Source organism: Caloenas nicobarica, chromosome 3 (assembly GCF_036013445.1).
Source record: "Caloenas nicobarica isolate bCalNic1 chromosome 3, bCalNic1.hap1, whole genome shotgun sequence".
Classification (NCBI taxonomy): Eukaryota; Metazoa; Chordata; class Aves; order Columbiformes; family Columbidae; genus Caloenas; species Caloenas nicobarica.
In genome coordinates this window covers 25,688,091-25,702,356 of record NC_088247.1, presented here as the reverse complement: position 1 = coordinate 25,702,356, position 14,266 = coordinate 25,688,091, and the positions used below count along the sequence as shown (strand labels likewise).

General features: G+C 40.5%; 1 protein-coding gene across 1 annotated transcript in view; it reads right to left on the bottom strand.

Moving 5' to 3' along the window:
* Positions 1–14,266, bottom strand: part of LRRC1 (leucine rich repeat containing 1) — a 71,482-nt gene that overhangs the window by 23,003 nt on the left and 34,213 nt on the right. Inside the window, exons 5-6 of the mRNA XM_065631723.1 lie at positions 2,307–2,363; positions 653–716 (exon numbers count right to left, since the gene is read on the bottom strand). Coding sequence (XP_065487795.1) covers positions 653–716; positions 2,307–2,363 — 121 coding nt within the window. The remainder of the gene's footprint in view (positions 1–652; positions 717–2,306; positions 2,364–14,266) is intronic.

The window sequence follows — 14,266 nt, the reverse complement described above, 5'->3', positions numbered from 1 at the left end:
TTAAATGTAGCAAGGGTGAATGTGAGCATTTGGGAACTCCATCATACAAATTAATTGCTATAGCTTAACAAAGCTACCATACTTTACCTGGCATGCACTAACAAACTGCATTGCACACTTTTAATCTACTGCAAATCCAATATTTAATCGAGTTAGCTTAAGGGAGATGACTGATACCTTTTGGTACGTCTACCTGTCACAATGTCAGACACCGCAGCGCTCAGCAGTTTGCCTCAGCCCCCCTCCCAAAGATACCTCCTCCCACCCTGGAAACCACTGAGCTTCCATCTGTGCTCAGCTCACCCAGCTCCCTGCAGCAGCCCATGTGTTCATGGCAATCGGAAGTGCAGACAAGAGTTTGTGCCCTTCCACTCGTTTTTCTTTCCGTAGAAAAAGTCTGTGCAGTGCCCTCATTTTCTAGAGATCTGCAGTTTCAGATCTAGAGCTGCAGTTTCTTGGGTAAAGAAATTTCGTACTGAACGAGACTAAGCAGATATGAGAAGCACCGAGTCACTGACAAAATTCATCTGTACATAAAGACTCTCCCCCCATATATTTTTCTTTCTTCAATTTTGGACATCCTACAACCTATTTAATCTAAATGATGCATAAAATAAGAGCAGCATGCACTATCAGTGGTATGTTCTCTTACCAAGTGATAAAGTTCATTGTTTCCTAAATCAAGTTCTTCTAGTCGCTGCAGCTGGGCAAGTGATCTATGAGATCAAGTCAAAACAAAACCACATCAGACTAAACCAACAGAAACCCCATGTATTTGAATGAGCTCATTTTACTGAAACTCGTATTTCAAATTACAATGTATTGTAGACAGACAGTTATTTTACTGGGCATAGACTATTTGCAGTAATATCTTACTGAAAAAATAACTTGGTTTGTCAGTGTAACTGTATGTCCTTGAAACATAAAACTTAGTATAGGCAATCAAATCATTATTCTTTACTTTAACCATCAGTCCCTCGGGGTCAACAATGCCACATAGTTTAGTATAGTTGGTTGGGTTTATTTTTAGGGCAAGTTTAGTTATGCAACTGGATAAAAATTCCCCACAGTGATCACATGTAACAGTGTGACTCCAGACTCAACAAATCCATAATTTATCTTCTCAACCTGATCTATCAATTTCTGAAATATTTCGGGTTGGATTTGAAGATGAAACTAGAGGGAAGCCCAGAAAGATATAGAAGTTCTCTGAACATGAACAGACACAGAGGCCCATCCTTCTACTTCAAAAGCAGCCTGCTGTAGAGCTCTTGCTTACCTTGTCCAAAGCTGCAGTGGCACGAAAGCCAGTCAGACTCATCAGCTACGTTACTGACAGTTCGAATTTTCCAGGAGCAATAAAATTGTCAACATTTGTGATAGCTTCATTCTGACACCACATGGCAAGACCTAGCTAGCAATTCTTATCTTCTGACCACTGACATTTAAAGTGCCTTGTGGCTCACAGCTATAAACAGCCACAATTGAGGTGCTGGGTAGACTGACAGGAAAAAAGGACCCCAAAGCGACTAGGGAAGAGATTCTGATTAAAATAGGTTAAATTTATTACAGTATCTATTAGATTATCTAAACAAGCAGAATAGGAGTCACCAAAACTCTTTGAAGAAGCAGCCAGGAAAGGAACTCCTTCATTAGAGAAAGAAGAGGCTTCTTCCCGGCAGCCAAAAAAGATCCCCAAAATATAAGATACCTGATTAATCTTACAAAAGACCACCAATTCCTCTTCCACAATACAGACAAAACAGAGACATCTAGTTATCTTTTTCTTGCTAAAATCACAGTGAGCCAAGTCAGATTTTATACATCAGTAGACCTAGTTTGTCACCAAGGCTTTGATTTCCAGGTTTTGGAAGCTTTTGGTTACTTAGCCATGAACACGAATGCTTATTTAAATGCTCTGAAGGTCTGGAGTTGAAGTGTCCGAGATCCTATTAACCCACTTTCACAGTTATGAAATTTCAGCATGAGAACAACTCAAACCAATACCCTCATTCCTGACGTGTTTGTTCAACATGTGTGGGAAGAAACGCTTGGTGATGCTGTGTTTTATATAAAGTATTTATTTAGATCAGAACCAATTGATGCAGACTGCAGGTTCTTGCTACTAACGAAGTGGAACCACAGGTAATGGATGTAACCAAGTGTTGCTAAAACAAAGCTGTATCTCTTAAATGATGTTGTCAGTCAGCACTGAGTATTTTTTCTGTCACTGAGTTTCAAATCTTAGCAGATTTTAAGAAGCAGATTTTATGTTAACACAATCAAACACATGAAATGTCACTTACTCAGGTAAATATGTCAGCAAGTTTTCTCTTAGTTCCAGTGAAGCCAGGTTATAAAGACTGGAAAAAAAATATAAAAGGAACAAACCATATTTTAATGCAATCTTATTCCTCATATTCCGTACTTTCAGAGAAGGAAAGCGTCTGTTTACATAGGATTGCTCTGAGTTGATTTTTCTGTTGTTTTAATTCAATCAGCCCATCATGTGAAAGGCAGCATACAAAGATTGGATGTTTTTGCTTGGTTCTTTGTGATACTTCAACACATTAAAGCCAGTAAACAGACAAAACACAAATTTCCATTTGTTAAAAGGTCAGTAGCTGTAAGTTACTGAAGAGGGCATATTCAAATGAACTGCATCTACTTACTCGCTTTCAGAATCTGGTGTGGGCTACCAAAGTTACAGAGCATCAGGTAAACCCATCACTACTCTAACGACAGCGTGCTCATTACTGCAAGTGACATTATGCTTCTAAGCGGCTCATTTACTCCATATCCTAGGCTTTTACTATCATCACCATAGCAACATTCAGATTTTTCAGGGGTTTATTTATGACTAAATGGAACACAAGGAGTCAGACATTATCCCAGCACTATAATCTGCTCTAATCCTCCAGCATCCCAGGGGAAAATAAAAATCAGATATGGTGACTGCAAATAAATAGTTCCCTACAAGAGAATATGTTTTGTTATGGTGTGCAGGGGAGAGGGACAAGGTGCTATGCCTTAAAGAAAATCTAGATTAAAACAGGAATTCCAGTAAATTTGAAACACCTGTTAAATCTAAACCTCAAATGTTTTTGTTTGTACACCTTGGCGGGGGGGGGGGGGGGGCGGGGCGGGGAGGGGCGGGCAGAACCACAGGGTCAGAACACATAAAATTGAAATACTTGTTTTCACTTCAAACAATACCAGCATACTGAATCACATGACCATTAGTTAGCCCCAGTAAAAATGCAGATGATAACCTGAATAATACGAAAGAAAAGCCTTCATATTGCAACTCCAATACAGCTATTTAAGCAGGAAAAGCAACATAACTGATGTAATGAGCTATTAAAAGGGAAAGAAAATTTTTCACAGATGGCTTTGGATGACGTCTGAAAAATAGATCCTTACTTCAAGCACCGATCTCATACTGCATTCAAAGAACAGTGAATGAAATCTCACAGGAGCTTTGATTACAGCCTCAACAGTCCTCCCCACCTTTTAAAATGAACAAACTTTACCTAATGGGTTCTGTATTCCTCCAGAAGAAAGACAGTTACAACATACCTTACAGGTGAAGACGTTTTAGTAGAAGCCTAATACAACTAACACCTAAGTGAGAATAACTCAGCTACTGCCACTCAAAATCATCTGACAGAAACCAGGTAGTAGGAAGCCATCATTTCAATGACACTAGAAAGAACTCTCATATAAAAATTTTAACACTACAAAACACAAGTCAAGGTGACACACAGTATCTGACATCCTCACATGAACCAAATGAGTGGAAGTGGAGAGGTGATGGAGAACAGTTTCTCTCCAAGAGGAACACAGGTCTGCTCTTACTCACATTGCCACCCACACACTGCCTTTACATTTTTGTTTACAGGTTTTCCAGTAACCTATTCCAATCTTCCTTCGAATTTCGCACTTTCTCTTCAGGCTTGTATTACGTGAGGCCCATGATTCACTTTTAACAAAAGAATACAAAAAGGATGCACGCACTGCCAAGCTGCCTTGTAATCTTGTGTTTACAGATCACCTCGCATCTACTTATCTCCTCCCCATTATATTGAAGTGCCGATGAGTAAAATAGTGCAACCTCTTAATTGCTCTTCTTACATCAGACACCACTTTGGCTGTGGCTAAACAGAAATCTTTGTCAGCAAAACCGCGTTCAACAGCAAGAACTTGGGAACCACCATCTTAACCATCCTCATTGTGTCATTACACTGGGGCAGGCCAGTGTATCAACTCAAGAAGTTGATCCTGCTTAAAAATAACCCTGCAAAAAAGAATAATGCAGATCCCTAACCCGACATAGAATAAACCCCCTTAAACACATGGGCCAATACAACTGCCCGAAAGGTGCATGGAAGGCACAGGGACCACCCGAGCCAGCAGCGCCATGGGGACCCACTGGGTACCGGTGCCCTTGTAGACACCCACCAAGAGCTGCCTTTGCATCCCACCGCCTACCACGCGCTTTGGAGACCGACCGTGGCTGATCACAGTCCTGGGGTAGGTTCTCTTCTTATGGGGGGGCAGTTATGTTTTCATCTCTAATGACTCTGGTTTCTGGAGAAGAAAAAAAATAAAGACACTGCCCTCCGCCACTTGAATCGATCCTTTCTACTTTTTCCAAGGTCTCCAGTCCAAATGCAAGGTAAGGGGACCTCAACAGGCAAAATAACGTTTCCCACCATGTAATGTAAAATAGAGGCTAAGTCTATGAAGTTTACACCAGCAAAGCTGCCCCATTAGATAGAAGTATTAAGGTGGACCAATCTGAAGTAGAGGTCAGAAAATAAGAGGAAACTTTTAACTCATTACTCTGAAATTTCAACTAGTTACAAAAGAGGCTCCCTCTAAACCCATGTGCTGCAATTTCAAATGGGAAAACATGACAGTTACAGTACAGAATACAGATAAAAATGGAAAAGGCACACTGATGTACTGAAGCGCCAATCTCTGATACATTACAGAGCAGAGGTATAGCTCTTCCTTAAATTTACCAACAGGTTCTTAACACATCCTACGTTCACTAACATTTTTCTGCTTTTAAGGTATGTTAAGAGACAGGATTTTCAGTCATTTGCAAGCAAAATTCTAGATTGCTTGCTATTTTTCAAACATGTTTTCTGATATACTAATACGTTCTCTTCATAAAGTGTAATTTTTCCTCTTCTCAACTACAAATAAAGATTTTTCACAATATGCTAGTTGAAACATTTCCCTCTGCCCTTTATTTTGTGGATGCACTGTTAGCTAAGTCTTTCTGAAGCTTTTGAAAGGCACTAAAAGAAGTCATACTTCACCAATTTCCAAGTCTTTCCCTAATCCTAATCTTCATTTAGGAGAGAAAACAAGTCACGGGGGAGTTAGTTGTTTGTTTCAATCCATAAAACACGAAGGCAATCTAGCCTACTCAGACCAGAGTCATGGTTCTGTCAGAGGCTGTTCACCAACTGCATTTAGAAATACAAATGCACAGTAGAGCATTGCAGGCTGCTCTCCAACACGGACAAACAGTCCTCGCTCACAAAAACAAAACAAACAAACAAACAAAAATAGAAAATGTATAAACGAAATCTCATCTATATTCTAAAGAGGAAAGAAAAAAACTTAAGTACTTTTCCAAGACTACTATAATAAGAAGCTATTTCACAGCAACTTGTAAAAAGGATTAATCGTGTAATAATTCTCACCACGAACGCTACCACACACCCCCTGAACACTGAGCATGTGTGTGAAGAAAAAAAACCAACCAACCAACAAAACCACAACACCAGACAGAGAGATGTGTTCCCTAGTTACCCTGGATGAAATTACCTTTTCAGTTTACTACATAAATATACTCTGCCTTGTTAAGTCATAAAATACAAAACTGAGAATCATTTTCCTAGTGCTTTAACTTTATCAAGGACAGCTGTATGAGTCCCCTATTCAAGGGGACAGAAAGCCTTAAAAATGGCAACAGACAACCTTATCTGGCCCATTTTATCTCCATCCAGCCCACAACAGGACTGGGAGCACTCAAGCCTTTGGGGTACAACAGCAAATGCTTCTGAGGAAAGCACTGGGAAGCACGGTGCGAGAAGTGCTATTTTCTTGCAAAAATGAAGCGAAAAATACAAAGGCAGAAAAAAGAAATGTGGGAAAAGCTGGAAGAAAATGAAGATAGATGACAAAAGGACTAATAAGAAAGTTAAAGGTCCTTACTCAACTAAAAGCTGGATAAGTCTCCTCTTACTTAAGTAATGAAAGTCGCACACATTTTGACCTCATGTCAAGAGCACAGCACAGCTGAGCCTGCAAGACAAGATGTCAGGCTTTGGAAAACAACGGAGCCGAGTTAGAAGAGAGGAAGCTCTAAAACACCTGCAGAAATGCATAGCCCCATTTGCACCCTTTCCAGCAAGTTCCAGCTGGTTAAGGGAATGCAAAAATCCCAAATTTAGTTTTGGGAACAGCAACCTATAAAGACTGATCTTTTCCTTATGTTTGTAAGACTGTAAAGAGAAGGAAAAGACAGAACAGGCATGGTTCCCACATTTACATACAACAAGGGAAGGTCCTGCACAATAAAGTTGACTAAAGAGAGAACACAGTATAGATTCTGAATTTGGTCTGGTATTACTTTTTTTGCAGCAGCAGTAGCCATAGCTACAGAACACAGTCCAAGGATGCTGTGTACAGAAATGCAATTATCAAGTCCACATTCTGGTTATTTCTATCATTTCCAAAGGACTTCAGCTCACTGGGCCAGCATCTGAAGATTACTGTTACTTTGATGATGTTCTGCCCCTGTATCTCTACACAGCACATACACTTTCAAACACTCAATGCAATACTAAACTGAGAAGGGAGTTCAAACTAGGCAATTCATCTTTTTTGTGCAGAAAAGGAACGTGTCAGTCTTCCTGTCTATCAAGGGTCTTTCAAGAGATGAGAGGGTAACTATGCTACTCTTATAACAGCATACAAAATGCATGAAACTAGTCGTACTTAAATATATTACAGCTCATCCCCACTGACCAAATAAAACAACCAGTAACATGTATGAACCTGCCCCAGGACACACCAGTTAGAGGGCTAGTCACTCATCTGACAGGATCCTATCAAGCTACTCCCATCCCACAATTCCCTGAGAACTCGACATTTAGCAGCGTTTTTTCCCCAAGGAAACGACAAGGTTAATCAGTCACCAGACAGCTCTCAAAATGCCACTTAACTCAGACCATAAGTATTTGAAGGTACACCACACACTTTTGGGATGGGGTCCTCCTCCAACTCACTCCCTAAAGAAGCCTCTTTCTCTTAGCTTCTCTTCATTGACTGCATCATCAACTGCAGAAATAGCCTGAGATCAGTCTCCAAACTCCAGCTCCTACTTCCAACCATATCCTGGGCTGCATCAAAACAAGTGTGGCCAGCAGGTTGAGGGAGGTGATTCTGCCCCTCTACTCTGCTCTGCTGAGACCCCACCTGCAGTTCTGTGCCCAGCTCTGGGGCCCCCAACATAAGAAGGACATGGACCTGTTGGGAGCAAGTCCAGAGGAGGCCATGAAAATGCTCAGAGGGCTGGAACACCTCTCCTATGAGGACAGGCTGAGAGAGTTGGGGTTGTTCAGCCTGGAGAAAACAAGGCTCTGGGGAGACCTTATTGCAGCCTTTGAATATACAAAGAAAGATGAAGAGACACTTTTTACCAGGGCCTGCAGTGACAAGACAAGAGATAATGGTTTTAACCTGAAAGGGGGTAGATGTAGAGTGGACACAATGAAGATTTGTTGTTGTTGTGATGGGAGTGGTGAAACACTGGAACAGGTTGGTCAGAGAAGCTGTGGATGCCCCCCACCTGGAATTGCTCAAGGCCAGCTTGGCTGGGGCTTTGAGCAACATGATCTAGTGAAAGATGTCCCTGCCCACGACAGTGAAGTTGGACAAGAAGGTCTTTGGAAATCCTTTCCCATCCAAACCCTGCTGTGCTTCTATGAAATTAGATGCTTAAATTTGGATGGTTTCAAGACCTTCCATAGCACACAGGCCTTACCAGAATTAACTACCACTTCAGTTGTTCCCTGAGTCTGACTTATTTCACCCACACACTCTTCACGGTTACTATACCTGCCAGCACCGTATCCTTCCTCAGCATCTGAAGAATCAGCTCCATGTGGGTTTTTGGTCTAATGACACTTCCAACACAACAAAAGCAGTATTAGCCTTACAGGGAAGGATTATGCTTCCTGAATTTCCTAAGGTTCTCTTAACATAAAACCATGCAATTTGTGGTCTATATGCATTTTACCTCCCTTTTTAAATGTTCAACACTATGTTCATTTTGCTTTCAACTACTGCTTAATGCTGGCATATAAATATACAAAGTTATCATGAAAGACCCTTAAAATTCATATCCATTATGCGGTAACCTACAAATAGTACAGAATTGCAGCTATTTTCCTTTTCTCAAGAAGCTTATTTCTCCAAAAAGTCCAGCTTCAGCTTAAAGTTTGTTGTTTTTTTTTTTTTCCCCCAAATGTCAGCTTTAAACACCATCTTGCCCCTCTCTTTGGCTACCCTTCAGTTATGGAAACCTGTTCTATAGTGTGAATGATAGAGCAGTAATGAACTTTTGTAAAATTAATGCGATAGAATTAAGAGAGAGACCCTAAGCCCACACCATGAAATAGGGGAGAGTGATTTTTGTACTTTCTTAGCTACCGAATCTTAGAAATTCTTACGTGAGCCAGAAATTACAGGATATATTAATTTCCTAAACTGAAAGTATTTGCATAGTCAGTTACTTGAACTGAATAATCAATTCTATTGATTGGCTTGTAAAAAGCTACAGATATTCCATAAGTGAAAACAGAAGGATAAGTATCTTATCAGCCACTAACTTGAGGAAAGACTAAACAGACGGCCAGTGGCACAAGTCACATCCAAATTTTAAAAACAGAGGAAAGTTCTATAGTTTGACCAAGGAATTCCCTAAATCTATAACACAGGTAGGTTAAGCTCCTAACTGAGACTAGTTTTCTACATAAACTTGGTTATCAGGTTGGTGAAATCAGTTCTACACTCTCTCCCTCACACACAGCAACAAGCATGGTCAAAAAAACAGACAGGAACACTGAATTCCGTATGACCTTCAAAATGCATCATTAAGGAGGAGAGATGTGTAATTACAGCTCAGGGTGTCCACTTTTGAATGCTTTAGCTGAACACTCTCCAATTTGCTTATCAAGATTACTGAAACAGGTTGGGTACGCTAAGCCAATTCACTATTACAATAAGATTTCATTTTCAAAATACCTTCCATTCCACTCATGCAATGTCAGTCTTCAATGACTTGACTAGAAAATGGGATTACTTTATTTCAAAAAAAAGCTAAATATATGTTTATATGTTAAATACTTCTTCCTTGTGTAACATGCAGGATGCAACATCTCTTATTTAAAGGCCAGATGGCACTGCATTCACTACTACATGGGTAAATAGTGTTCCTGAAATAAGCTTTGGAGTTCCTCACATTCAGTTTTGCCATTTAGCAAACAGCTGTGATTAACACTGAATGCTCTACCTACTCAAATGCTGTAAATATTACTTATGCTAAATTCAGATAAGCTAGAGTGAGAGCTTTTAATACTATTTATATCAGCCTAGACAGGCCACCTACAAACAGTCTTCCTTCTATGTATGTGCAAGATAAGCATCCCTAGCACTTTTGCTGTATCACATAAGACTGTATTTTAATCAGACATTATTATGGTAAACCTTAAAACAGAATTACATTGTCTTGCCCCACACAATTTTAAGAGCATTTTCCATTCTGTGCAATGCCACCAGATGTGTAATCTTCGCTTGAGGCATTGTAGCATACAGTACGAAAAACACAGTCAAGGACTGTCCATCATCAAAATAGCGCCATTCTGATCTGCTTCTGGATCATATGCACTGAGCACAACATCCTTGCCTTTGAAAACCTTTTATTCTCCAGCCACTCCTCTTCAGATCAACATGAAAGATTCCAAGCTCAGAAGTTACTGAAAACTTCAAAACCTCTGGAGTATTGAAGAAAAATCCTGGAAACGAGGAAATTCCTACATGCTACTCCCGCTGAGAGGAGCAGGTTATGCTTGCTGGCTGGGCAGCTCTGCAGACACACACGATCCCACAGCATAGGCAGGGAAATCAGACTTGGTCTCATTAGACTGAGAAATGTTGTTAAAGACACTCCTACTCACAGCTTAAATTGTGTAACTTGTTTCTCCAAATAGTTCAACTAGCCAACAGGACAACTCCTACTCCAAGTTGCACCCACCTAATTATTAGCTAAAATATTTCACACGCATTAGCATTCACTGTTTTACTCCAGATAGCAACCACACTATGAGTTAAGGGAACACAAACCACAGAGGAACACAAAAAGTAACACTGGCAATCTTAAAACATCTAGGCTGTTATCAAGTCCTAAAGCAGTGTGTCACACATCTCTCTAGTATGCCCTGAAACTGTATGTGAGCTTAAAAGAAGAATGTTTCACCTAACAAGGGAAAACTTTCCATGCTTGTACCAGCACTGGATAAGCAGCTGGAAGTGGTCCCACAGAAAAAAAGCTGACACAGACCGAGCATGGCTACGCACAAGCAAGAGAAAAGACAGAAGGTTCAAGACAGGCCTTGCCTATGTTCTTCAAACATCCAGTTGGGTCTCTAAAGTATACTCCTTTTGGCAACAGAAAGGAAAATAAAAATATAAAAGGTCTATGCAGAAAAATCCTTAATGACACAAAAAATATAAACAGCAACTCTACATATCAAAAGCTTGAATAAGTCCAAACACTGGCCTGGGACATGGTCATCTTATACACCAGTCCATGCAAAAAACAGACAAGATATCTGAATTCATGAGGAAGACACACTTCCATTACTAGTTCACCCCAAGGGAATCCAAGTCTATTATCTGCCTCTAGGAAGAACTTCCTAACTAACCTTCCAAGCATTGCTGTTTGGAAAACATTTGCCATTGCTTTTGTTGCTTTCCCTATTCAAGATAGTAGGGTAAATTGGCAGTACCACAAGACTTTAAATAGGTAGCCTAAAAAAAAAAAAAAAAAAAAAAAAAAAAGAGAGACACTAACTACATACTGACCACTGTACTACACGAAGATGAACTAGAGATTTCACTGGCTGCACTGGGTAGTGTCCCAGACAAGAGTATAAGACTGTAAGAATTTAGGATGCATTTCCCTAAGTTTCGACATGATGTATTGGTCAGAAGACCAGCAGCAAGCACAGGAACGTCAAGAAAACAAAGCCCAACTGCAGTAGAATAAATCACCAGTATATACCGATTTGCTTACTATTTGACAGATCTCATACAGAGCACATAGGTCCAGCCTATTCCATCAAATAACACCGCAGATTATTATCCAAAGCACACAGAAACTCTGGTAAGGCATTTGCAAACATATCCAAACACCTCTAAGAGGTTTGCTTGGTCTCTTTGGCTAGAAAGATACAAATCAGCATTACTTTCCAATTCCCAGCAATTTTTGGGTCCCAGCAAGCGCAGAGGGAAAAGAACAGAGAAGGGAATGAAGAGCACAAATAGGCAACTTTTGGAGAAACCACAGAGCATTTCAGTGCTTTTACCAAACAGGAGGCAGTCAGCCGCACCATCAAATTCACTTGAAATAAATGATGAAAGTTTCGTGAACTAAAAAAGGAAAGCTGCACTCGTTGGTAGACAGACTAAAAATGTGATAAAATTCACTGTCAGAGGTAAGTGACCCATAAGGACTCCAGGTTGCAGTTCTAATTGGCTACAAACAAGACCTCCCAATAATTTCCAACTGGAACCAGACAGGATCCTTTTCTCTCTGTCGCTAAGACATTCCCCAAATGACTTCAGGAACAGTTAAATTTTAAGTGGACACACCATGAGTTTCCCTCATGTTACGTTAATATTCTTCAAAGCTGGAAAACATGTATCTTTTACCCAAACTTACCATCGACTTCCCAACTGCCATATTGCCATCTATCATGAATACCTAATGAGTCAAAGACAGCAGCCCCCCACATTTGTCTCAGCTTCTTCAAGCATAAATCTGATATCAGAAATTTCTGTTAATGAGAGTAAAGTGTTTTTGCAAAAATACAATATTAATATTCTAGATAGCTAACCTGGGAGCAATTCCCAGATCAAAGCAGGTCTGTCAGACTTGACTAAAATTCTCACCCACCAGGAGAACTCACCAAGACCACCAGGACAAGCATATGGCTCTTCCTGAAGCAAGTGAGGACCCCTGGTTTTTAGCTTCAATATCAGGAATCGGATACAGACTTTAAGGGACGATTGGGTTACGCTGCTCCATCCTGCAACAGCTCATGCAGGGCTGAAACAGTACCACAGCATTTCTCTGGATTGCTTGGGATCAATAGCAGGCAAATTTTTACCCTTATTCTTGCACAGCTCCACATATTGACTTCTCTACAAATGTCTGGTATCCTCACATTAACCAAAGTTGTTTCTACTCATTTGCCCCCAAACAGAGGCTATCACTGCTCACACTGCCAAATGACAGGCAGGACAAGCAAGAAGCCAGAGCCACCACAGGCAGTGACCTCTGAGGGAAGCCAGCAACCTTCCTCCAGCTACTGTCTGCAAAGCAGACATCCACCTCATATTTTGGGAATTGTTTCAGCTTGTCACGTTTCTCATAGTCATTTTCAGAATCAGGCAGGATCCCAAATTTCTGGCCTCGGTTTTCAGTAACTGCAAAGTCTGAACAAGCCTGTTCTTAGCTGCCGGTGCTGTGAAAAGCTGCATGAAAAGTTTTGTGAACTTTTACAGAAAAGGAAGATGATCACAAAAGCCCCGGCTCGTGCAATTTTTAGGTAAGACTTCGTCATAGTCACTGGGCGCGTATTAGCTGTATCTGTTAGTGCTTGCGGAAGGTTTCAAAAAGCATTTTCCACTTCTGTTGCTTCTGGAGTGGTGCCAGCTGACAGCTTTCATACCCATGGGAAGTGGCGAAAGCAATGCCAGTCTGAACTTGACTGCTTTGCAGGAGCTCTTAATAATAAGATCCCTTTCTGGAGAACTACTCTGTTTAGAAACAGTGGGGTTTTACTGTTGGGGACTATGCTGACTCCCCAAAGAATCCATGTAAGAAATATTTCACTTTAAGAAAGTCCAAGATTAACAGGCCTCTACTGATATTCATGATTCAAAATCTGAGTTACTGTAGCTTTCTGAAGAAAGATGGAAGTGGTTCAGTACATGGCGACTTAGAACACCAGTATGGGCAAAGTAACCATAAAGACAGGTACAGATTAAAAAAGGAGAGGGCAGGGAGGAGAAAGACAGCAAACAATCAGGTGCTGCAAGAAATCCCAAATTCTCTGAAATGGTATGTTTCTCAGCAAAAGTAACAAACTATAGCTTTTCTGAGCTAAAGCACAGATATTTAAGTTCTGTGAAGACCACTCCTGAAGCTAGAATAGCGACTCTTCAGCCTGGAAAAAAGGACCCGGGGATACAGTAGAAAACTATAAAGGCATTGATGGCAGATCAAGAACACAGAGATCAGCTGCTTACTGCCTCTTCCAATACTAGGGGATTATAGGCAAGGTAGATAGAATCAGGCTCAAAAAAAACACCAAACAAAACCAAAAACCAACCAAACAAAAAAAACCCCACAACCAACCAACAAAAAATCCAAACAAACAAACAAAAAAACCCACACACAAAACAAAACCAAACCAGTGCAATGGGTAATAGACCTGTGCAGCTATTTGCCAGGGAAGGATACTAAAGATATCTACATGAGCTCAAGGAGAAACTGGACAAGTATGTGGAAAAGAGATTTGTTATGGGATACCAATTAGAAAAACCAAAATCCAAAGCTCAGGAAATCCTCTGAACCAGAAAGAGTCAGGGGATGGAAAGAAGAGTAATCAAACACATGGTTTTCTTCTGAAAACTCACTAGGCATCTACTTACTGCAACTGTAGAACGAAGTTGGGCTAAGATGAGCCTTTGATCTGAACCAGCACAGATATTCTCACATATTCAAGTGAGGAGACACAGAATTACCTCTTCTCCTTCAAATTGGAAGAGAAACCTGTCTTTCCACTAAGAGGAGAGAGATTTCCCTTCTGCAAGTGTGGATGTTCATTTCAGTCAAAATGACATAGATAAATAATGTTCACTTTACTTTCCACATGTCTCTACTTCGGAAGTC